Raw genomic sequence first — 27,540 nt, 5'->3', positions numbered from 1 at the left:
ATGCATGTAAATATAGCAGCCCACCTCTTGTTGTCGGCTAAGCCTCCTCTGGTTGGATGTGATGTGATGAGCCAAAGCGCAAACATGCCAACAATCTAGAAGCCGGCAAAATGGACTACATCTTCTGTGAAGTAGCGGCCTTGGTGGCGTATCAGTTGATGGTGATGTTTAATAAGCAAGGTTGCTATATAGTGCTTCCCAGATAAGATGAGAAGGTTTTCCACATTCAGTTAAGCAGGAGAATTCCAGGGCATATGTCTCTTTGCACTGACTGGATGATTACATTCACCGATTGTGCTAGTGCTTCCATTGACAGGGGTGTTTTTTAGTAGTGCCATTCTTTGCAATCATTTATTCTGTTGTCCTTGTGAAATGACTGGGAAATGTGGATCCTTCCAGGTGTAGAACCTTGTGAAGTGATCCAAACCAAGCGACAAAGAGGAGCAGTGTGAAGCAAAGGATGCCACCATAGGACAGACTTCAACGTCTATCACAAGATCAACAAGGTCATAGGATTCCGGATCAGAAAGTTTGAAGGTGGGTTTCAACAGAAACAGTGGACCATTAAACGAGGCTGCAGTCAAGAGTTTGGTGGCAGGAATCGATCTGGTTCCACTGGCGGTTGGGTTCCTATTAGTAGATACATAATTCCACTGTGTGGGTTGTGATGATTGGCGGATACGTCACACTTGATTGCTGACATAAACATAAAGGCAATGTTGCTCATTGTTTATAAAACAGAACAACTCTACTATCTGTGAAAAAAATAGTCGAATCGGCATGTACAGCTAAGAAAATCATATCAGTGAATTTTACTGCTAGAACGCATGCACATAGTTCCAGTCGAGGTACTGAAAGTTTCAGGATATAGTGCCAACTTAGTTTTACTCATGATAAAACCCACCTCACAAGTACCATCAGGTAGGTAACTCTTAGGTAGTCTACTGTTTGAAGGATGCTGAAGTTGGCGGTTTTAAGGTATATGTCCTTGGTATTTGGAGGTTGTGTAATTCCTGTAAGGAATCACGCCAAACAGTCCAAAGTTGTTCTTTCTGAGGTGGTAAGGAAAGATCGCAATCAAACTTTCCAGACATCAACTCAAGATAAATTTGCCCTGGATGATTACAGGTGCCACAAACCCAAGGGAATCGTAGAAGCTATTGATGTTTTTTTCCCCTGGGCAACACTATAGGTGAAGCAGTCACTTCTAGGGTCCCAATCAAGTCCCAGGCTACATTGCACAGGTATCACTGGTGAGGTCCTTAGTAAGGAAAGCATCCAGAACCTCTTTCTTGTTGGAGGCTATTTTATGTTTGCTTCAACAAGGAAATGGCATCCGCTACAATGGGCACCACTTTCAGCCCATCATCAACATAAAAATCTGTTCACAAATTGAGTAATGAGGGCTGCAATCAAGGTGTTGTTCCCCAACAGACTTCCTGAGGCAGTATGTTGTCACTACAGGTGAAGGGCTGTTGCCAAATACATGGACTTTCATCCTGTATTCAATTACTTCCCTGTAAAGGTCATTGTCCTTACGCCACAGGAATTACTGAAAATTCCTGTGTTCTGATGTCACAAGAAAGCAGAAAAACATTTGTTCAATGTCAGCCATAAGTGCCACAGTTTCTTTACATAAACTGACCAGTACTCCTCTGAGGTCATTGTTAAAATCCGGTCCGGTTAAGAGAGCACTGTTTAAGGATACTCCATGTGCACTGGAGTCAAAAACAACCCTTATTTTGTTTTTTGTTTTGTGATGATAAACACCAAACAAGGGCAAATCTCTTTTCTACATTCTTGAATGGTGGCCAATCTCTGCCTGATCGTTGTCAAATATGTTTTGCATGAAAGAATAGAAGTCTTTCAGGAGTTGTGTTTTTTTGGGGGTTTTTTTAATTGGTGAGTTAATGAGCAGAGTCAACTCACTGCTTGCTGTCAATTGTTAGGGAGTCGAGGCCAGGATGATTTGAGTGGAAGGTGCCATCTGGCTGTCATTGTTGTTGTTCTTCACTCCCTCTTCCATTAGATCAAGGAAGATTTCATTCATACCACCTTTTGATTTTATAGGTTTCTCTCCCCTTTAAATTTATTAAATCATTAATTTGCTTAGAACTTACCATTATATAATTTATATATCTTAAAAAGAATGGGGTTTATATGCTTTAATATTAATCCATATGGATTATATATATATATATATATATATATATATATGAGAGAGCCAGACTAGAGGAAATTGAGTCTACAATGTAATGTCATGGATATAATAATTTTCTTCTGTCATCTCTAGTTTCTCACTTAAACATAAATAACAGGTTAAGTTCATAGATTTGCATTTTTATGCTTTTTTGAAATACTTCATTCTATTATAGGGGCTTCTTTCAGGAAAGTTCCAAAAAACATTTGGATGGTGAAGTATTATTTCGATATCTTTCATTGCTAAAAAATTTGTGATTAAATAATGTGTGTTTGAACAAGTTTTCTATCATATTAATGAAAAATTTCTTTCCTAGATATTATTCCTGAATACACTTTAAAAGTTAACATTCATGGGAAGATGTCTATTTTTTTTCAAGTACAGTTTTTTGGTTAGCATTATTATTTTTTAAATCTCATTTGATCTCAATATATATTTCATTATTTACAATGTATGGTTGGAAAGTGGAGATTAGATTTGCATTCTTCTTCATAAACGGTTAATTTATTCTCTTCTCTAGATTGAATGTTTAAAAAGATTGTAAGATGAAGAGGAAAAAAGTGAGGACATTAAATTATCAACCAAATTTGATCGTATGATACACAAACATGAATTTTTTTATTAATACCATTTTATTAATACATTGCTTGATCAAACTCAACCATTTTTGGTTCAAGTTGCAACATAAAATATATCATAAATTCCTTAAAGTGTTTTTGAGATGGACCCACATAATGAAATATATTCCAAAATATACAATATCGAGTGTACTTGGATAAATATGTTTCATTTCTATAAAAAAGAGTATAAGAATATTGTGGGGTCTGCATTCGCACCTGAAATCTATGAAAAAAGATAGACAACTTTATTTAATTTATATATTTAAAATTATAAACCAGAAAAAAAAAGTCAGGATTGAAATTGTAATATGGGTCTTAGGCTTGGATCAGGATTACACATGAGCCTTCGTCTGTCTGAAGACTATAAATTTATGAAAAATGATTTTAATAAATGCCATTCTACTGACACTTCCTGTTATTTAGTCAATGCTAAAATTACTTATAAAATGTAAAAGTAAGAGGTACTTGTGCATTCTTTGAATCAGACACAACTCAGCTTTTGCTCAGTTTTCTGTGGAACATCATGTAAACAGCTCAGGTTTAGCTGCTGTCTGATGTAACATGGCAATCAGCCAATCACAACGCCATGCGCTGAGTTTCAATTCAAAAGGCATGCATATGCTCAAGAATTTAGATACTAATTGGAAGAAGAAATAAAAAAAATTGCACCATTTCTTACATGCAATTCAGGAAGAGTAAAGAAAATCTAAAAAAATGAATTTAACCATCCTTGCCCAATAGTTCCAGACACTGGATGCTGTAGTTGATTTTTTGTTAATGGTAGAAACTAATGGCAAAATCAATAAAATGTGCAACCTGCGACCATGAGTGCATCCTAGCAAAACGAGGGAGCATTACTGATGTGGGAATGTTAAATGTCAACGGTGGACAGCAATCTGGACTAGAATACAGAAACCCTAACCCTTCCACTAATAAAAAAGAAATAAATTCTGCCAAGGACCACGGTCATATCAGACTGTTGGAAGGCATGTAGCAAAGTGGGAGGAGAGTAGCATCATCCTTGAATGGTGAACCACAGCCTTCACTTCGTAGATCCTGAAACGCAGACAAGTACAAATCATGTAAAGCGAATGTGGAAGGAAACCAAACAGTGCAACAAACAAAAATGCAAAATTAGTCGGGAGCTTTTGGACACCTATTTTTTAGAGTTTATGTGGAGGCCAAAAAACTTGGTAGCAATCTGTTTGTCTCCATATTAACTCTCATTGCCAAAAGCTACTTGGTTGGTGAAGAGCTTCCTTACATATCTGTTACCTTTTCTCCATCCACTTTGCCGTTGTCTGATGCTGCCCAAAAGTCTGAGGAAAAAACATCTTCCTAAGGAAATTTTCCTGACATTGGAAAAAAAATATTCCAACTACTCCCAGTCAAATTGCCCCCCCCCCAAACCCACTTTTGTTGTTATTTATTGGACAAAAAAAAAAAATTGCTAACTCTTATTCATTTGAAACAAAAAAATTTTCCTTAAAAATTATTTGACACCCCCCCCCCCCAAAACTTTTCTTCACACAATGAAAATTAAAAAATTATTGGTTTTTCTTTTTTTTTTTTTCCTGTTGATGTTTCTACATTAAAAATTTTGCTATTTTCTTTTACATAGCGTTATTTCATTGGCGATGCTCAGCATAATTTGGCTGTTGACGTCATGCTCCAGAGAAAGCCGAGCAAACATCGAGTTCTGGTTTAACGAATGCATAAGTACCAAATAAGAATATAGAAGCTAATCTGGTGGGAGATGGGAAGATTTCATTCTGAGCTGGTTACGAAGAAACAAATGCTCTAATATTCATTCTGTTGCAATCAAGACAAAAACCAAATTAGTGCATAGAATATAAAAAAAAAAGCTTACTTTCATTCATTCTTACTAATAAATATTCATATAACAACACTGAAACTATGTCAAACAATTGGTTGCTAATTGTTTTCTTTCTTTCTTTAGATTCAAGCAGTTAAAAAAGAATTACAGACAAGCAGTCAGGAGAAATGTGTTTAGAAGGTGATGTGTGCAAGCGTGAGGGAGAGCAATTTACAAGAAGCATGTTATTTTTTTTTTAACCATACTATTTTCTTTTCCAGGAACCTAGGCAATGCCAGATCTCTCATATATATATATATATATGTAAATATATATATATATATATATATATATATTATATCTGTATTAGTTATTATATGTATGTGTAATTTTAGGAGAGTAAATTTTTCTCAAAATATTTTCTATGAAAAATGCCTAACATAAGAACATGCAGTTGAAAAACCCTCAAATATCTCAACATTTACTGCCAACAATTTGAAAGCAGTATTTAAAATGATTGAAAACAGTTGATTCATGCTATAAAATTAAATTATTCCACCTCACATAGGGTCCTCAACCAATAAAATTTTGGTGAACAGATTTTCAATGTTTTCAATTATTTACATCAACACAACCAACCAAAAATACTGATGCATTTTATAAACAAGAACAATTATTCTTAAAATACTCCCAAAATGCCATTTTAAACTCAAGTATGACAGGCTGATAGACCAACGAAAATGTTATTTTAAACCTCAGTGTGACAGACCAACGAAAATGCTATTTTAAATTTCAGCATGACAGACCAATAAAAACGCTATTTTAAACTTCAGCAATGAAAATGCTATTTTAAACTTCAGTGTGACAGACCAACAAAACTGCTATTTTAAACTCAAAACAGACTGAGAAAAATTCTATTTTAAACTCAAGCATGACAGACCAATAAAACCAAATAAAAAAAAAACAATTTTACCCCATAGATTCATTGAAGAAAAAAAAAATGTGCCCGACTAACCGATTGGAAAAAAAGCAGTCATTTACATCTAAAAATATGCCGCTAATGATGAGAGATGACAAAAGAAATGTTTTTTCTTAATGAAATGTTTTCTTAAATTTAAATAAAGATTCTCCTTATTTTGAAAAGTTAAGAAAAAAAAACTTGATAAAGTATTGCACAAATTTTTGTGTTAGTGTGTAGTCTAATCAAAGAATGGTATGTGTTAAATTCAAAACAATCAGTTAAACAACTTATACTGAAAAGAGAAAGTATAGATTACTTACTTTGAAAAAGAGAAAAAGATTAAAACCAAGTAAAATAATTTAAAAATACAACTTATTGAAATGTTGAGTGAATTTGAAATTTTAATCTGAATATATTTTTTACTTTAATTATTATGAAGACAAATCTGAAATTTCTTCATTAAGGAAATATTTTTAGATACAACACCAGCATGTAAAACATACATAAAATCGATGACAATGATGACAAAGCAAAAATTAAAATGAATTAAAAAGTAGCTGATATAGAATCATAAAATAATGGATGATATGTATATAATGTGTGTATAAGTTCAGATTTATTTGAGTACTAAATAAAAATATCACTCACCGAGAAACCATTAAAGTAAGAATAAAGTTTGAACAAATAGAAATGTAAGGTAAGTGTCAAGAAGGAGAAAAAAAAACAAAAAACAAAACAAAACAAACACCTTCTTGTAATAATATGCGGTAATAGTAGTAGAAGCAGCAGCAGCAGGTGAGTATGGAATGCTTTTGCAGTTGGTGGGTCAGTTAACATTTAGAGGTGACACTCCCTTGACTTACATAACAGGTACAAACATCTGTCTTATAATGTTTAGTAGATTTAAGAGTCATTTAACTGATTTTGAGGTTTGCTTAGATGAATAAATCTGAACCAAAATGACATTGAAAAAAAAAAAGAAAAAAAAAAAAAGAAAAAAAGGGTTACTGATAAAAACGAAAAGATTTGGATTTTTTAAAAAATTTATTTTGACTACTGTTCTCATCTCAGATTATTTTCACAATGTTTCAGCCAATGTTACCTCAAAACATCTTCAGCTGTATTTTCTCAAACTCAGTAATCTATATGGATTTTGAATGAAACCCTTTATTTAATCCACAGGGATAACCCATGGCATAATGGATAAAGTGTGAAATATAATCAATTCTAAGTGAGTCTTCTGCAGGTTGATGGTTCAATCCATAGTGTGGGCAATATTAAGAATACAACTGCCAATTAAGATTTATCCGGTCATGGTGGATGGAACAAGAGCAAACTACCTCTGTGGATGAAATAAAGAGTTCTATTCAAAATACTACACAGATTCCTGGGTTAAATAGAAAGAGTCATGAGTTTGACATGATATACCTGAAGAAGTTTGCAGAGTACATTGTCCGAAACATTGTGAGAATAACACTCAAGAACAGTAGTCTGAATAATACATATCATCAACCACCAAAAATTCCAAAACCTAGAAAGATTTTTGAAGATAAGCAAAATATCTTATACAAAAAAATGGCAAGGTGAATAAGCCATCTAAAAGCTGGAAATAATAGTATATAAACCCCTAACACCAAAACATTAGTTGCTTGTAACATGGATGCTCATGCGTGTAGTCTTTCAACTATTTTAATTGATGTAATATGCATATAGTGGAAAACCTATTCATTTAACATTATAATTTAAGAAGCACAACATTTAGCTGCTAAATGTTGTCATAGCTGTAATACATATTTTAAAGTTTAAATGGTTAGAAAGCTTGTATGCATGCTTGGATAAATATTAAAGTGTGTGAGCATTATAAGAACGAGTGTTAGAACACTACAGCAATTAAAGATATCTTTACTCACTGAGCAAAATTTAGGCTTGTGTCACTAAGTAAACATGTTTTCATTAGCAGGCATTTCATTTTCAGAATCACTGCTACTGTTTGTCATATTCTATCATTCGTATTGATTATTATCTATGGATTATATGATAACTAGACAATGAAAATTCTCATGATATAAGAATGTTAGTTTTAATTTCTGAAGATTTTGGGTGCCTTTGTCCACATTTTATACATTTGCATGCAAAAATAATTAAAGGTTGAGTTTAAAAATTTGTTTGAAATAATTTATTTTGAGAAAATGAAACAAGAAGAATGTGTTTACTACATAAAGTAGAAAAACAAAGAAGCAACAGCAGCAGTTAAAAACAGTCTCTCCAATGGTCCGGTTATTTTAACTAGGTGCAACACCTGCAGTTCAAGAAATGCAATTTGCACTCTGTACAAATATTAAATAACATGTAGTCAACTTTTCTTGCCTTCACCTGACAGGTTATGAGTCAAGTGATTTCCTGTTAAACAAGTACAAAAATTTTCAGATATCATAATTATAACATGACCAGCTTCTCATAAGACTGTAAAAACAAAAGTATTTATTCATATTCATTCAGAACACTTTTCATTATATTCAGGAATCTTCTTTTATGCCATCATTAACTTTAATTGGGTTTTTACTGCCCAAATTTTAAGCAGGATCTTCACATAAGTTATTCAATTTTGCCTAATGCTTATTTGATTGTCATCATCATCGTTGTAATCATTAGTTAAATGCCAATTTTACATGCTGCATACATCTGATGGCTTTTAAAAACAAACTTCCAAACTAAACTATCCCTAGTTCAGGTTTTATGCCTCTTTCTCATCTAATCATTTCTTTCCATGTTTTTCTTTCACTTTTCCCTATGAACTGAACCTAGTATCTAAACTGTTTTACACCTATTACCTCAAGCGCTCTCATCCATGCTTTCAATGTTACCATATCAAGAAGGTCTCATATTCTGCACACATCTCTCTACATGGTCCTCTGAGGTCATCAGATCTAAGCCTGTTTTTAACACTACACATCCAGCGTATGACTCACATCATTTCTCTCTGTGGCCTCAATCCTCATTGGCCAAGTTTCACTTCTATACATTATCATACTGAATACACATACAAAAAATTGAGTTACACCAGACTCTCTTTTCACAACTGAGGAGAGGAAATTCCTCTTTTGGAGAGCTTTCCAACTCTACAACCACCAATCATCATTTTGGTCTTAATAACCTTAAAAGCCATATCTTCTATAATTATTTTTTTCAGCCTAATCTGTATCTCCTATGATTATTTTCTATCTCATGTACCATGTTTTCTATAATTATTTTTTAGCTTCATCCAACATCTCTCCTCTAATTACTTTAAGCCTTATCTACTACATCTTCTATAATTCTTTTTGGTCTTATATACCACATCAGTTATAATTATTCTCAGCCTATAATCTTTAACATTTGCAAGAAGAAAAATTCTAAAGGAATGTCTAACAGCCAAGCACAACCATTCTTCTGCACATTAATAATTTTTTTTTAATTTTTTTTATTACATTTTCACCCCAAACAAGGCACATTGCCACTTTGGTGTAGGGGGCTACTATCAGGGGAAACAACTACTGGGGTACTATGTAGGGATTTGGGCAGCAAGATATCAGTTCATGTTGCACTTGAACTTCTGCATGTCAATACAGTTGGGGAAGCAGGGACCTAGAATGGAATTCCAAAGTCTAGCGGTTTTGGGGAAGAAACTATTGGAGTAGAAAGATCTTTTACATATAGGGATGTCTAAAGTGTGGGGGTGTGATTTAGCAGCCTGCCGGGTTTGTCGAGGGTGTTCACGTCGTGGGGGCACAAGTGCTTGCAGTTCATCAGAACATTCACCATTAAAATACTTGTAGAACAGGCAGAGGGATGCAACGTTTCGTCGATGGGACAGAGGCTGAAGCTTTGATGCTAGTTCAGGGCCTATCAGGGCGACTGTCTTTTGAACCTTGTCAAGGAGCGAGAGATGCACCAGCCCAAATATGACAGCAATACTCCATACATGGGCGAATGGTGGCCTTATAGAGGTACAGGATACTTTCGGGTGTAAGTAGTTTTCTAGCACGGTAGGTAGAGAGAGCCCACCTCCCTCGCAGCGGCCCTGGCAATGCGTTCAATGTAATTGTTCCAACTCATGTTTCCTGTGAACATTAGACCAAGGAGTTTGAAAGATGTACTCTCAGATAAACAGTGATACCGTATGATCTGATTTTACTGAGGAGACCCTCATGCCATACCCTGTCAAAAGCCTTGGATATATCTAGAACTACTACTCTGCCATCCCCCGCTTTGTCCAGTGAATGGTATATACGTTCAGAGATTACAATGAGGATGTCTGCCGTGGAACGGGCTTGTCTAAATCCATATTGTTGGTCAGTCAGAAGTTTAGCATCTGTAAGGTGATGGACTAGAGCATGGTTAATTATGGTCTCAAATATTTTGGCAAGAAGTAGGAGGCTAATGGGGCGATAATTTAATGGGTCAGTTCTTTCACCAGAATTCTTGAATACTGGTACTACAGAAGCAGTTTTCCAATAGCCTGGAAAGCAAGATTCATTAAGGCATTTGTTGTAGAGTTTGGAGAGAACTGCAGCTACTTCGGCTGAGCACTTTTTTAATAGCATAGCTGGGATGAGATCAGGTCCACATGCTTTTGAAGTGTCAAGGTTTGTTATGATAGCATGCACCTGAGTAGGGGTGATTTTCAGATTGTCTAGCATGACGTCTGTCCGCATAGGAAAGTCAGGTAGGGGGTGGTTGGAAGGGTCCAGTGTGGAGTTTGAGGCAAACCAACTGGCAAGCATGTTAGCCTTGTCAATTGCTGAGCAAACAACCTCATGATTTTTGGTTAGTGGGGGAATTGTTGATTGCCCATTATTTACTACACTGTTGTAGATTTTCCAGAAGTCACGAGTTCCTAGTTTTTGTGCTTCGATGCGTTTTTTAGTGGTTTCCGTAAATCATCTCTTAGCTGTCACTATTTCTTTCTTAACGTTACTTCTAGCTTCTATGTACTTTTGTCTGTTTGAACTGGACTTATGTTGGTTAAATCTGTGGTATGCCTTTGAGCAATGGCAGTAGCGCAAGTCGAAGTAAATTATTGGGGATAGTGGGGCTTACTATAAATTTTCCGCATGGGAACATGCACTTCGATTGCAGTTTTGAACCATTCGGTGATCTCGTTTGCGCACTGTTCAACAGGAAGAAAAAAAATATTTCTCCATGGGGCATCTCTAATAAGATCTTTGATGGCTTCCCAGTCAGCCTTTTTATAATATCTCATTTTGAGCACTGGCTCTTCAGTTTTGGCTCTAGAGTTTAGGACGATTTCAACCATTATCACTGCATGATCAGCATTCCCAAGTGGGCTGTCGGCATTTGTTATACAATCATGTGGTCAAAAACAGATCTAGAAGTGATGCATATTGTTCTTCCTGGTCAGGGAAACGGGTTGGAAACGTAACAATTTGTGATAGGAAATGAGATATAGAGAAGTTATGTTGCATCTGTGTGAGTAGAGAATCCAAGCCAGTTTTTGTGGTGGGCATTAAAGTCACCAAATACATGTACTTGTGTGCTAGTGTTGAGGGAGAGTGCTGTGTCTATGCTGTCAGAGACTTTGTTTATTATGGTGCAGTCTTGGGTCGAGGGAGAGCGGTAGAGAAAGTAAAAGTAGCTAATGTTGTGTTGCAAGTTTAAAAGCACAAAGTCTAAAGCACATAAAGGCTTGATCATCCGATTTTAGGTTGATTCTCTGGTCAAGGGAAGGGTGTTACGAATGTAAACTCCAAGTCCGTGCATGTGTCTGTCAGAGTCCTTACGGCAGAGTGGGAGATATCAAGGCATATTAAAGTGGTTAGAGGGGATGGAGGAGTGTAGGTTAGTCTCACTTAGCGCTAAGATATCCAGGGTATTTGTTAGGAGAAATGCTTCAACATCAGCTAAATTAGTTCTAAGCCCACGGATATTTGTGAATGCAAGCCTCAAGGGAGGGGCAAGTTGGATTTGTTTGACCCTAAGCCTGGTTTAAGCTTATTTTTAGATTGTACTGTCATCATATTTTTTTTAGAGTTTCAGTTTAGGTAATAATGTTTCTTGGTTGATTAATAATTACCCAATGAAAAAAAAAAGGAAAAAAAAAAGAAAAAAAATGAGTACAAATATGATAAAGAAAAAAAAAGAAATCTGCTCACCTCTGCCATAGAGTCTTTCAAAGAATTGATATTGTTACTATTGTTCTGGGCCATAACATTCTGCTCAAGGGCTTGCTTGAGGCGATCTCTCTCAGTAGATACCATTCTCACTAGTGACTTTAAGATGTCATGAACTGCATAATAAAAAATGAAAATAAAAACATAACATAATGAATAAAAAAAGAAAATAGAACACATTACAAGTGATTTTTTTTATATTTCATAATTTTTGTTTTGCTATATAAAAGACAAGAAAAAATGAATATAGAAATTGAAATAAAATTCAGTTTTTAGTTAAGAGCTTTGATAATTTCAGAATTAACAAAGAAATGAAAACGTTTTAGTTTCAAGAGATCTTTTGATAACTAAATCCATTAAATGATATGCCCCTGTCAGCTGGTCATCTCCATTGTGTCATTTCTAATTTCAAATATCCTTCACATGAGGTGACACTGCTAAAAATTCAATGGCCTGGAGTAGTCCAAGATGATTTAAAACAAGAAAAGGATTTTTTTTTTTTTTTACACAGTGGTCACCACTTATCAAGGTCCGGAAGCCACTCAGGGATAAGGGTTATTGCAAGTACATTACATTAGTGTGGAGATTTGATGAAGTGTTTACTTAAGGGGGTGGTTCATTAAGAATTTGTTAACGTTGGACTTGAACACATCCAAGTTGTAGTCAGGTGGGAAGCAGGCAGAAGGAACAGAGTTCCACAGGCGTGCAGTTCTAAGAAAGAAGCTTTGTTCATGGAATCCACATTTTGATTTAGGCACAGATAAAGAGTGGGGGAAATTTTTCACAGTGGATTCGGCTAGACGGGTGTTTCTCGTGAAAGATTGGCGAGGGGGGACCAGAGATTGGAGTTCAGATGAGCACCTGCCATGGAAATAACGATAAAACAAGGATAGGCTCGCAACATCTCTTTTGTAGGAGAGAAGTTGCAGGGTAGAGAAAAGGGCATCCCCCACTAAGCCACGAAGTCTATTTTGTACTCTGTCAAGGCAGGATAGGCTGTTTTTAGCAGCTCCTGCCCAGATATGGCAGCAGTATTCCATCCTTGGACATACTTGGCTTTTATATAGATAGAGAATTGCATCAGTAGTGAGATATCTTCTGGAGCGGTAGAAGGATCCCACCATCTTTCCAGTGACCTTGGCAACAGACTTGATGTACGTGTTCCATTTCAGATCAGGAGTAAAGGTCAAATCCAGAAGCTTGTCAAAACACAGGGCCTCTCTCAGACGATAGCAATCCATCCCAATTGATGCCAGATGGGAATCAGAGCATTGATGATGTAAGGATAGGAGTTTGGTTTTAGATGCATTAAAGGTAACCAGCCACGTCTTCCCCCACTGAACCACGCGCTCGAGATCAGAGGAGAGAGAATCAGAGAGAACTTTGTCATTTACAGCCTTTGATGTGTTGCCATAGATGGTCGTGTCATCAGCATAGATGTCAACGAATGATTTAAGTATCTGTTTAGGGAGGTCATTGATGTAGATCAGGAAAAGAGTTGGGCCCTGGATTGACCCCTGAGGGACTCCAGCATTAATACTGCAGACCTCTGATTTTTGTCCATCGACCACTACTCTTATGAGCCTATCAGAGAGAAATGATTTAATGATTGAGAAAACATTTCCAGTTATACCGTAGTTGGAAATCTTGTGAAGTAGACCCTTATGCCATACCTTGTCGAAGGCTTTTGATATGTCAAGAGCAATTTCCCTAGAAAGGAAGCCTTTGTCAAGAGATTCACTAATCCTGTGAGATATAACCGTTAGCACATCTGCGGTAGATCTTGCAGAGCGGAAACCATATTGTGTGTCACTAAGAAGGTTGTTTCTGCTGAGGTGGTTGACTATTTCTCTATTTAATATGGATTCCAGCAACTTACTCATAACACACAGGAGACTTATTGGTCTGTACTGAGAGGGAGATGACTTATCACCTGAATTCTTAAATACAGGGCAAACTGTTGAGGTCTTCCAGGGAGTCGGAAAGCACTTCTTCTTAAGGCAGCACTTAAATAGTTTCGTAAGTATGGGAGCAAGTTCTGGTTGAAGCTTTTTTAACACTATAATTGGGATGCCGTCAGGGCCAGTTGCTTTACTGGAATCAAGGTTCTTGATTAGCTTGGCGACCTCATGCACGGATATTTGTATGTTACCTAGCGTGTTCTGTGTTATAGGAAGAAATATGGGGAGTTGATGGCTTTCGTCGCATAGGGTAGAATTAGCTGTAAAGTTCTTTGCAAATAGTTTCGCCTTGTCTGACGCTGACGAGATAACCTCTGGTCCATTGATAATAGTTGGGATAGAACGCACACTTCTGTTCAGGATCCTATTTGTTATTTGCCAAAACTGGTGGGAACCAAGCCGCTGATCAGCTACCTTGGATTTAACAGACTGGGCATATAGCTCTCTTGCATTTTTTATTACTCTTTTACAGTGGTTGCTGGCAGACCTGAAAGCAGCTTTAGTTTCAGTACATCTATTACGTTGGTAGCTATAGAAAAAGTGATTTCTGTGCGCGATAGCAGTAGCACATTCTGGGGAGAACCATGGCTGGCTGTTAGGTTTTTGTTGGAATTCTTTAGATGGTATGAATCGGTCTATGCCTACAATTAACCATTCGGTCAGATCTGATACTATAGAGGACACTTCCTTTTTAAACATGGAGTGCAGAGGTAAATCAGATATGAATGTACGGAAGCTATCTCAGTCAGCCTTAAAGTATCGGTATACAGTACGGTGGAGGGGGTACGTCTGGGGACTTATTACATTTCATTTTTATCTTAACTGATACAACGGAGTGGTCGGAGGATGCTAGAGGAGAATGAATTGTTATTATTTCAAAGTTTTCCATCTCCTCGACTAGACCTGCCCTACTTGAGAGTCTAGACTACCCTATTATTAATTCTATAGCTAAGGAGAAAAAGAAGGATGAATAAAAGTGAAAGTTCTTTTTTTTATCACAACTACATTAACATCAAAGCAGTTTACTAATGCTTCAATGTATTACAGTTTTTTGAAATACTGTGTATGTGTGTATTTTTATGTGTTTCTGTGCATGGTGGAAAGCAAAGGTATAAATACACTGTATATCCAAATTTCATAACTATGTTTTAAACAGTTTATAATAAATGTTTTGTGTTATTTAGTTGTAGTTTGATCGTCATATATATATATGATGCCGGCTACTTCTTGACAGAAGTTTGCCATCTCTTCAGTTAAGCATTGGGCGTCTGTGTGCATGAAGTGACTTTTTAACTCAGCTTTAGTCTTACATGAAAGTACGCATGTGACATAAAAACTTTCACTCTCACACACACACACGACTTGTGTACCGTTGTTTCCTAGTGAAAATATGATTCAAAGTCCAAACAGCTGCAGTGAAGTCCCCTATGATTATCTAGTACATTATTGTATGCGAGTCACATAAATTATTATGGATAAACAGCTAAAAAAATTAATGCAGAGAGATGGCAGCAGTTGCTAGTGTTAGCCATTATAAGCTCAAGAAAATTGCAGGCACTGGTGACAGTGGCCAAAATGAAAGCATATGACTTCTGTCGTGTATTGTCTGGCGGAATCCCCTACCTGTCATTGTTGGTACGAGTGGTTACTGGCAATTAGTGTTGGTTTAGGGCGGTTACTTGCATAGCACTGTTAGTTTACGTTATATTGAGGTGGTTGCTTGTGGACACTGGCTGCCTTAATTATTTGCCACGGTCATTAAGTGTAAAAGGACAGCAATGACCATCATAGTGTCCACTGTGTTGGTGTAGATGTTATATCACAATGTGTTTTGTACATGCACATAATATGGACCATGGTATAGCTTACATATTTTGCTTAAGTAAAATCAAAGTGCATATGGTAAATATTGTTTTTTGAATTGTTAGGTGCCTTCCATGTTAAGACTGGGTCAATAATTAATAAAGTTTGTATTTCAATATAGCCTGTAATCCACCTAAGTACCCATTTGTTAAATGCTAAGATCCTGAAGACGATTTGGCATGTTAACTGATTCTATTCAAGAAAATATGCTTAATGTGTAAAAGTATATGTCCTTTAAAGAAACTAATAATCACATTTGTAGTACTGAAATATTTCTTAAAATGTCCAATTAGGTTCCATTACTGAATGCGAAAACCTGGTTAAGCTAGGAACGCCATTAAGCAATGTGCAAACTGTGCCTGTAATATATATCTATGTACATAATGCATTTTGACCAATTTCAATATTTCGTGCCAATATTTAGAGGAAGAACCGAAAGGAATATTGAAGCATTCAAACCATTGAATAGAAAGATATCTGAAAAATCCGATAATCAAATAATAGCTTGTCCCTTAAGCTTCAGGTAAGAAATTGTTTAAGTTTTACATAGAAGAAGAAGCTGATGAAAAAGAAAAAGATAGAAATGAAGAAAAAGAAGAAAACATAGAAGCAAACATCAAAGAAAAAATAAAATGAGGCAGAAGCTAAGGAGGAAAAAGAAAAAAGGCACTGAAAAAGAAGACAAAGGTGTTACTGAAAAAGAAGAAATGCCAGTAAAGTAGGAAGCACAACCAACTGGTTGACGGCTAGTTATAAACAATGTGTGTTTACCTACTCGCCGTAATGAAGCAATAAATGTGGGCCATGTGGATTGTGGTGTATGTAATTTATAAAAGTTAATGTATACAGATGTACTATAAAATATAGCTTGAGTATCCAGGCTAGTTCTTATTGAAATAATAAATTTTCACAGAATGTATAGAAACCAATTCAGATTATATATTTAATGTTTTACTTTTGTTGTTTTTAATTGAGCTGTCATGTTCATTCTCAATAAGAAGTTGCTTTGGCACCTTGGAATATGTCTGCACACAGTCACCCAAGAGTATATACATTCAATACAAAATTTGGAAAAACTTTTCTAACTGGATATATGAAGAAAGGATGGGTCTATTGGCAAATTCTTTTTGAACTGATATGAGATTACATAGGTCTCACACACACTCACATAATTACTCAACTACGCACCAGTTATCTGCATTTGTTGTGATGCAGAATTTGTCCGACAGGTAGCGTTTTTCTCCTTCCTGTTCCGTTCTCTCTATGTATCTTTCTCTTTTCTCGCCAGGCGTCAACGTGAACATACGCTCTTTTCTTGTCTAGCTGTCAATGTAGGCACCCGCTATTTTCCCCACGTGCCTCGACAAATGCGTTATCGTTTTAAGGTAAGACGATATCGTATACTTTAACGAACTCTCGTATACACATGCGTACACAATGAACATACAATACATACACACAATGAATATTCTAACTCTATATGTGTATACACAATGAACTCGTATACATAAACATTTTTAACTTTATACATGCTCACTAATACATACACACATGTACACAAACGCACTCTGTATTGTTCATAACTTCTGTGTAAATAAATATACTCTTGTATATATGTAAATATATAACCCTGCCTTATTGCGCTTCCTTTTAATGTCTTCTTTAAATGTACTCAGTAAACTTGCTTATTATTTTTGGAACACGCAAAACCCATATCCCCCAACAATTGGTGAACCTTCGTTTGCAATAGGTCAATGTCTCTCATCTTCCTGCTAACATTGATGAACTCAAGTAAAGAATCACATGTGCATTGTTACCGAAGATGTGGTACACTGTGATTGGCAAGAGCTTAACTATAAACTTGAAATGTACTACGTCACAGGTGGTGAACATATTGGCCTGAATATATGTGGTTACTCAATTCAACAACTTTTCATCAGTGATTCTAATAGCTTTGATCAAACTAAACTTGTATTACAACACTTACCATAGATATATTTTTTTTTACTCATTTTCACACCAACACAAAAAAAAGTTAACAGAAAAGCAAACATCAAGATAAAATCGAAAATATCTAATCTCTTTAATACAATTGTGTGACAACTTTGAATGTTTCTTAGCTATTATCTTACACTTCTATTCTACTTATTATTTAGTTGAATATTTATTGAACGTAAGGACCTACTATTTAGAATTGTGTCTAAATGGGAACTATGGGGAGTTGAACAGTGAGATTCCTGTTCATAGTACATTTAAACTTCTGCAGTTAAGTACATTCAGAGAAGCAGGGAACAGGGAGAGAATTCCAAAGTCTAGCAATCCAAGGGAAAAACTATTAGAGCAAAAAGCTTTGCAGCATCTATGGACCTCAACAGTGAAAGGCTTGCTGGGTTAATCGGGAGTGTGTACATCAAACGGACACAAGTGATATGAGTTCACAAGAGCACATTCCATTAAAGTACTTGTTGAACAGGCACAGAGATATTACATTGTGGGAAAAAAATTGGAACTTGATCGAAAGTTTGTGACCTACTAAGTTTGACACTTTTTTGGATTGTCTGAGAGTGAGAGACTAGTTGTAGATGCATCAGTCCAGATGCAGCAACAGTGGTATTGTAAAGATATAGGATGCATTATGATAGGAGTAATTTTCTAGCATAGTAGAGGGAAAAAAAAGAATTAAATATTTGTAGTATGTGACAACAAGAAATCAGAAGTGTGTTTGTGGTCACAATTTAATGACTATTGATCTTGAAAAATTAAAGAGACTAACAAGAAAACCATTATCAAATATTAAAACAATTGCAAAAGTGACGACTAAAATCTAAATTTTATATAGAAACATGGTAAATCTTGCGCTTTGTATTAAGGTAAAATCAAAAGAAAATTAATCAAATAATATTTACCCGTATTAGCACGATTGAGAAACATTTCTCTTAATTTGATTTCTTTGATTCGTTGTTCATGGTTGGTAGGTGTGGGCGTAGAAAATTCTGATATGCTGTGAGGTCGGTTCTTTTCTTGTTCATATGTAATCAAATTTGGGTTAGAACAACTGAGATGAATGCGATCAGGTGTGACCAGAACATTTCGGTCTTGTGGAGAAACGGACAAAACATTGGAAGAACCAGATACCTGTAAAAAAAAAAAAAGAAAAGAAAGATTTAGTAGGATTATAAGTTTATATAAAAAATATTGAAAAGTAAAAAGACAATATTTTATATATTTTAATGAACAATACTTATTTTACAAATTTTTTTCACAAAAAAAATGAACAGAAAACCAAAAATCAAGATGAAATGGAAAATATCTAAACTCTTTAATACAATTGTGTGACAACTTTGAATGTTTTTTAGCTATTATCTTACACTTCTATTCTACTTATTTAGTTGAATATTTATTGAAATTAAAAATGCAATAGCATCATGTATCAAAAATATATTTTTAAATTCTATTTTACAAAATAAAATTAATTCCACCATAATGCATTTTGACTTTTCATAAATCAGTTGGCCATTTTAATCTTTTGATTAAAGTAAAAATAAATAAATAAATAAATAAAAAAAATAATTACTTTATGGCCCTTTGAAATTTAAATGAAAGTCATCTCTAGCTTTAAAAATTCCCATTTGTGAAAGTTGAAAACTATTTATGAAATTATTTGGTTTAAATAAAGATTAAAATTACATTTTCTTTTGGTTAAATTAATAATTTAACGACTAACCGATACAGTAATAATTTAATGTTCAAACTTTTATAAAAAAGAGAAAAGGTGAAACAAAAATTAAAGTAAAATGACTCCCGAGCAACATTGGATAGATAAAACTAGTGACATAAAACAAATTTTCCAATAATCCAAAATGATGATATAAAACATTTCATCTATTTTTAATTAAATGTTTCATTTAGTACAAAAAATGTAACTTCAACAGCAAGCAATTAAATACCTGTCATAAGTTTATTAATACATTCTTAAACCTTCAGAAACTTGTGGGAAAAAACTTGAATCCATTGAAACTTATTTTTATTAATGAACAAGTAGATAATAAAGTAGTTTATGTACAGATGTACACTTAACAGAGTATCCATATTCTTAAGTAGGAACAACAAATGTGTGTGTGCGATTGCTTTCTGGGTCAGAATCTATTCCATCTAACACTTATCGTTAACAAGTTCTTGACCTTGAAGTAGCATTTTTTTTAGCTCCTTACATCAAGTGGCTTCATGCCTTGTCTGGAGCTACTTCTCTATTTCTCTCATATATATATATATATATATATATATATATATATATATATATATATATATAGCCAGTAGTTTAGTTTCCTGGAGGTACATCCAATGAAACAACATGTGTCTACCAAAATAGTACTCAATGAGTGAACAGAGCAGGTATATATAGTCTTGGAAGTTTTTAACCTTTAAAACTATACAAAATATATACATATACACAGGGTGTCCACAAAGTCTGACTACATTATGTAGCCAGACTTTAGGGGCACCCTGTGTATATATAATATATATATATATATATATAATTATTACTATGATAATTTTTTTAATACCTATGGACATTAATGTTTCATCCTTTTAGGAATCTATCAATGCAGGGAGTTATGATTACAGCTGGTTGGGAGATTCGAACCTGGTCACAAAACCATCTGACTATTAGCAAGGAACAAGTCTGGCTACATAATCTACACGGTGCCCACAAAGTCTGGCTACATAATGTAGTCAGACTTTATGGACACCCTGTATATATATATATATATATATATATATATATATATATATATATAAGAGATCTACACTGCTGAATGTCTCCAAATTTAGATTAATGCTTTATCACTGATATTGAGCATTCTTCCCTTATAAACCAAGTAACTGATAAAATTTAAAATATATTAGCAGTAAACATTTTCTTTACTCAATCGATCATGTCTTAACTGTCTCTGATATCTCATATCACTGTTTATCTGAGTTATTGAACTAGAAGTCTAGGAAAATATATATTTATGGAAATTGCTCCAGATAAGACATGAAGCCACTTAATGTAGGGAGCTTAAAAAGAAAATACTACTTCAAAGTCAAAAACTAACCAATGATAAATATTACATGGATAGAGTTCTACCCAGAAAACAGTAGGGTTTTTTTTTTTGCCTTTGTAAAAAAAAAAAAAAAAAAAAGTTGCTCATGGAATGTGAGGATTTAAAGTGCAAAATAAGGGAAGTAAGAGTTACAAGGCTGCTGAAACTAAACCTAAGGTTCACTTTCTACTCGCCTTTAATGTTTTTAATAATAGAGTAGTTAAAATTATATACATACCAAAGACACATTAAACACAGTGATGAAGAAAAATTGAGCAATTTCAGTTAAAAATAAAACATCACAGCCAATTTACATTCTACCTAATATATACATTATCTTGTTGATTTGCATCTTTTCCTGCACTCATTGTACCAAACCATCACCTTGCTTACATTGACTGTTGATATTTTTGTGTCTGTATAATTCTAATACTTTTCTATAAATGATATATGGGTACAAGCTTCATCTTTATTAAAAGATTTTAATATGATCTGTAAACTTTAACACAATTATGTTATTTTAAAAAAACATTGTATTTTTCCATTGTTTTATGCTATCCATTTGGCACTTTCAAAACCATATATAGTTGTACCTAAGTGTTGCATAGGAAATTGTAGGAATAAACGTAGAAAAATGAGTTATATATATTAAGAGTACTCCATATGTTAGGGTGTACATATATAAAAATAATGAATACACTGATGTAATAGAATTTCAATGAATACGTTTCACTTGAAAATTGTAAGTAACACGAAATGTCTGTCATAAAATGGAATAATACATAATATATGAAAATACGGAACTATTGAATGGAAATTCTTAAAATATTTCGTTTTTACAAGATTAATTGACTAAGATGTTTTCTTTGAAGGCTGAAAAAATATATGTAGGAAAAGTGTTGTTTATAAAGTTTTTTCTTAAATTTTAATATTTTATTAAAAAACAATGCAACTCACATTCATCTAGATAATGGTCATAAATTACAGTTTGATATCAAATACAATTTCATAAATAGAATTGCCTCCTAGATGAGGATAAAGGGTTTGGTTTCATTTGTTTTACAGCATATCGACCCTTTTCAGGTTATGTTGATTCGAGTAATTATGGCAAAAGTTTTTATGCTTGAAGTTCTTTATATCTTCAAACATTTATGTTTGATTTGATTGTTTTGTAGAGGAAAATTGTTGTTTTTGACTTTTCAGAACATGGTTGAGTTTTACAAAGAGAAAAAAACAAAAAACAATAACATCAATGTTTGGTGCATTTTAGGTCAGTATCTTCAGACAGTCTAATCTGTTAGCACCAGCATGATAAAAGAGACCAGTATGAAAAATAGGGTGAAATTTCATAGTGCTGATTACTATGGAAATATATTATCATAACATAAGAGATATTGTAAACACTCTGATGACATTTATTCCGCAAATACAGCACTATCAATTTCAAAAGAATACTGCATGTCAGAACAAACAATCTGAAATTTTCTCTGCATATACGAGGCAAGTCTTATGTGATGAGTAAAGGCTATTTTAGATAAAGGTGAAGACAAAAGAAGCATAATTTATATCCCTTATCTATTTATCCTTACACAACAAAATAACCATCATAACCATCCATTCAAATTGGCTTTAATTGAACAAATATATTGCGTGTTCATCTATGAAATGCCAACTACTTGTACTGTATTTAAAATATCTAATAGGATACATCACCGACCAAATCTTAAGTACAGGCAGTATATCAAATTTGCTATATCCAAACATGGCTGAAGAATTTTTTTTTAAATTTTATTTTTTATTAATAAGGCATGAAGCCACCTGATAGACGAAGTTAAAAAATAAATTAGTCAACAATAAGTGTTTGATACATAGATTCCGACCCAGAAAACAGCAATTCTTCCCTCTTTGTCAGAAACCTCACTCTTCTAATGTGAGGACAAAATAAGTGAAGCAAGAGTTATGAGTTTGGTACTTGTGCATTTAATGAACCAGACGTAACTCAGCATTTGATCGTCTTTGTCCGGCGCATGACATCAACAGCCGGATAAAACCAAGCGTTGCCGATAAAATAAAAACAACACTACAACAAAATAACTGTAAATGGAATTTTTAAAATGTAAAAACATCCAAAAATAAATAAAAAGCAAAAACCTACCTTCATTTATGTTTTTTATTATTATTAGTATTATTGTTTGAAATTGTTTTCTGTTTGCAAAATAAATACATATAAAACATTTTTTTTAAACAAATAGTAATTTTTTTTTTAATGAAACGTTTTTTTTTTTTCAACTAGTTACGTAAAATAACCAACAAAAATGATATTTGTAGGATAATTTTTTTGTTTGTTTAAACAAATAATAGTAATTGTTTTTATTATGAAACTTTTTTTTTTAAACTATTTACGTAAAAAAAAAGAAAAAATCGTAAGAAAAAGGAAAGGAACAAAACTTTTTTTTTTTTTTTGCCAGGAACATATTTTCTCAGGAGGATGTATTTTCCTTAGACTTTTGGAGGGCATCAGACGACAAAGTGGATGGAGATGAGATAGCGAATATGATAGGAAGCTCCTTAACTGGGTAGCTTTCAGCGATGTGGGTTAATATGGAGTTAAACGGCTGTCTACCAAACTTGTCTCCACATTAACTCTAAATGATATGAGTCCAAAAGCTCCCGGTTGGTTCCGCATTCTCATTTATTGCGCTGTTTGCTTCCTTCCATGCTCAACATGATTTGTTGTTGCCTGTGTTACGGGATTTACAAAATTAAGGCTGTGGTGGTGGTTCACTCTTAAATTGTGATACCCCTCTCCTCCCACTTTGCTGTAAGCATTCCAATGGTCTGATACGACCATGGTCCCCGGCAGAATGTATTTTCTTATTAGTGGAATGGGGGTTTTGGCATTCCTATTTGGTACGTTAACCAAAAAACCCTCCTTTTCGGTGGGGTTGGCATATCCACCGAAGACCCAGACCGGTGTTAGACGTCTGCCAACGTTGTGTTTCCGGCGGTTGAAGACAGACAGACTAGTCGATTTTGACCGTATCACCTGAGCCTCCTATCTTCCGGGGATTCCTGAGAAAATAATCCAGGCATATATCTTGCAGGAAATTCTTCCAGTCCACAATTGTGTGGCGTGACCGCAACCCACATTCGCGCAGAAGATTCCTAGTCGCCGCCATCTCGAATGGCCATATTGAAATTCTCGTCTGCTGCTCGACGTGCGCGCGTAGAGTTGAAACTAAACGCACAGCGTTTTGATTGGCTGATGACCAGGTTTCATCAGACAGCAGCAAAACCCGAGCTGCTGACGTCATGCGCCGGACAATGCCGAGCAAATGCTGAGTTAGTTAAATGCATAAGTACCACGAGTCTTGTAAAAATAATGTCCACTTTCTATTCTTTTTAAAAAAATTTGAAAACTATATTGGAATATCAACAATCCTCTAACGTGCAGATTACAAAAAAAATTTCATTTTTTTTTGTCAAAGTGTAGCAAGTTTATTCTGCGAGTGTAAATAAAAACAAACTTTGGATGATTAAAATATGAATTGAATGACAGTTTTCATCCACGATTAACTTCTCACACGTTTATTAAATGATGCTAGATTATAGATGCAATATAAGTAGGCAGCATAGACATCTTAAAACAAATGAAATTCGCATTTGATTAGTAAATGAATAATTGGAAACCAATGCAGACGATATCTAGCTCCCAAGTTGAAAGCAAGCAGCATGCATCATCCTAAGCAAGCACTGAGGGTGAAACAAAACCAATGAGAAATCATTTATAAGCAAATAAAAGACTTCTAAATATATTTAATGATCACAGAACGTATTCTTCTAATTTTATTTAATAGTATTTGATCAAACATGTTTAGGAGTTAAATTTTGCATATTCCAATGGAATTAAAAAACAATGGACACTTCGTAATGATATGTCTTAACATTAAAAGATAAAATAGTAAACATTTAAAGGTTTTACAATATGTCTATCATCTTCCCTAAGGTTCTTATGTTAGTAAAGTTAAAATATACAAAATTTACCGTATATCAACCATAAAAATGATGACTTTACATTTTTTCATTAAAAAAATACAATTTTTTTGATGAACTGATAGGGAAAAAGTTTATTACTTTTGATTTTTTATGTTTAACACTATTTGAGTATAGAATTAAAGAAATTTATTCCCAGCCCTGTCTTGTGTTTCTAAGCTAAAAGTCCTAAAATACATTCTTTCAATGAGTCAAGGTCACGCATCTTGATATTACAATACTATAAAAAAAAAAATGTTAATAGATAATACATTTGACTCTTAACTATAAGAACTTTGACCAATGAAAATGTTCCATATAACCTTATCTACATTATACATGGAGAAAGCTAACTTTTGTATGATGCCATAACTATTATAGTGTTTTGTATTACCTGAAGCTTTTTTGATTGGATAAGTAGCGACTGTGTATCAAGATTTGTGAACATCATTTTTGAGATTTTTATTTTTTGTCTCCATCACTCTACTTTTTCCAGCCAGATCCATTTGAATGCAACTAATGATCCATTGGTAATGCCCTCAACAATTTTGCTTTCTGCTCTCACTATCCTTAATGTTGCAAAAGCTTCGTCAAATGATTGTTCCACAAAAGACTGAAATTATTTTTATGTGCTTCCTGTCTACCAACAGTAATCCTTCTAGTGAAACCGCAGTAAATTTTTAACTCTGACCTTATTTGTATGTGTATGTATGCACTCACTTGCAGGGTAGTGCAAAAGTCTGGATTCATAGACAGCCTACAATACAGATTATTTTTAGCATAATTTTAATAGTGCCATTTAGGATTTTAGCTATTTTGCCGAAATGACATTAGCAATTCTTTGAAATATGTGCTTTTAACAGGATTAGAGTTCTATCTCATTTTGTGAAGTGTGTGTGCAGATATTTGCATAACATGTTTTCAAGGAAACCGCTTCAACACAGAAGGCTGGTTGAATGGCCACCAAAATCTGGATTTGAGTCCTTTCGATTTTTATATGAACATCTTAAATCAGTCGTTTATGCTAACAAACCAAGAACTTTAAAATATTCTAATATGGCATCACACAAGAAATGATTACAACCATAATAAATTAAAATTATTAAATCTCCATAAATAAAACAGTAGATGTATGTGTAAATATTTAACAAAAATAAATTCCTGGTCACATGACACTGAAATTAACAGGAAATAGTAATCATACACCAAGGATGGCTTATAACAAGCAAAGTCTTTTAGATGGATGAATAATGCATACAGAAATATATCAATAAACTGAATGCAAAATGTTCATCTCAACTTGCCGCCATTTTTATTTCTTTTTGTGCATGCCCAAATTTAATTAATTTCTTAGAGTCATTTAATATTAAATCTATTTATCTCTTGATAACTATATTGGTAAGGAAAGTGGCTGGAGCGCTAAATGTTTCAGTTTCGATTCTAGCTGATGACACCCAAGTCATTTTTTTTTAAATTTTGAAATCAATACTATATATGAGGTACAATATAGTATTCAATAGAGAATTGACTTTGTGATAGTAAATATGAAATATATTTAAGCATATTTATCCAGCGTTTTTAAACATTGGATTAACCAACATAATCCCCTCCCCCAATTGCAAAGCATTTCTTCTGTAAACAACAATTGAATATGAGCAAGTTCTGGAAGAAATTTTTAAGCACAACAACTGGAATGTTATGACAAACAGTTGTTTTAATGACATCAAGATTCTTGATAAATTTGGTAATATCCGCAACAAAATATATGTATATCATTGACAATGTTTTCAGTTATAACGGGAAATTCCAGAATTGATGAGAAAGGAAAAAGAGAATTAAGACGTATATGAAAAAAAAACACAATGTGTGGAGAAATCGCTATACTACCTTATTTTTGTAAGACATGTTGCAGGCGAAAACATTTAAACATGCATACACGGTTGGTCGAGAGAAGAGGCAAGGGAATTGCGCGAGTCAAAGAGGTAAACATATACACAGAAAAGTCAAAGTCAGAGTTGGATGAAAGGACAGGCAACTAGGGGGTAGAAGAGTCAACCCATTATACCACACACACAATGTCTTCTGTATAATGTGGTTTGAAGAGCAATAAATCTATTTTACTAACCTTCAAAAAATTTTCAACAACCACAAAAAACATATGCACTACTCCTACTACATAAGCTAGCATCTATATGATATCATGTCACCAATGCAACAACTACCATATGGGTGAAAATTTCATTGACAAATAGATCTAAAAGCATAATAAAGCAATTAAGCTAAGCATGTGTTGCTTGATGGTTAAGATACCTTTTAGTTGTGACTTATTGCAATTTACATAACTTCTCACATATCTCTACCTCCCCACCCTCAAACAGTAAACTCCACTTTACTTGCTTCCCTGTCTAATTTATTTATCCTATTTTTTGATTAAATCTTCGATTCACCTATTATTTTGGTTTCTCGGCTTACCACCTACTCTTGCACCACATCCTTACCTTTTGACTCTTCTCACCAACCACTTGTGTAGGTTTGTATAAATACCTTGTTTTTGCCTGTAACGTGCCTTTTCTCCTGATAAAGTCTTAATAAATATAAGACCAAATATTGATTTTTCTATGCATGTCTTAGTGTTGCTTTTTACTTGTTCCATATAGATGAATTCTTTCATCCTCTTTTCCTGTTTCTGTCTATACACTCTTAGTGACAACAGCTTGGCAATAAAAGTAAAGATTTATTCAGTTTTTTGTAAATCTCCAAATATTATTACCCCAAAATAGGCCATCATGTTGACATTTAAGATTCCAGAAGAATCCAACACCAAGAAAGA

The 27,540-nt window shown here is 34.1% G+C and overlaps 1 protein-coding gene across 8 annotated transcripts in view; it reads right to left on the bottom strand.

The window, feature by feature from the left end:
- LOC145292188 (oxysterol-binding protein-related protein 6-like) overlaps positions 1–27,540 on the bottom strand; it is a 311,645-nt gene that overhangs the window by 41,915 nt on the left and 242,190 nt on the right. For all 8 annotated transcript variants that reach the window (XM_080138481.1, XM_080138486.1, XM_080138483.1 and 5 more), the window contains 2 exons: positions 18,498–18,726; positions 11,750–11,883 (listed from right to left, as the gene is read on the bottom strand). In XM_080138481.1, coding sequence (XP_079994607.1) covers positions 11,750–11,883; positions 18,498–18,726 — 363 coding nt within the window. The remainder of the gene's footprint in view (positions 1–11,749; positions 11,884–18,497; positions 18,727–27,540) is intronic.

The sequence above is a fragment of the Euprymna scolopes genome, chromosome 13 (genome assembly GCF_053919585.1).
Source record: "Euprymna scolopes isolate OS-2025 chromosome 13, ASM5391958v1, whole genome shotgun sequence".
NCBI classification, from domain to species: Eukaryota; Metazoa; Mollusca; class Cephalopoda; order Sepiida; family Sepiolidae; genus Euprymna; species Euprymna scolopes.
This window is presented reverse-complemented; position numbering and strand designations above follow the sequence as displayed.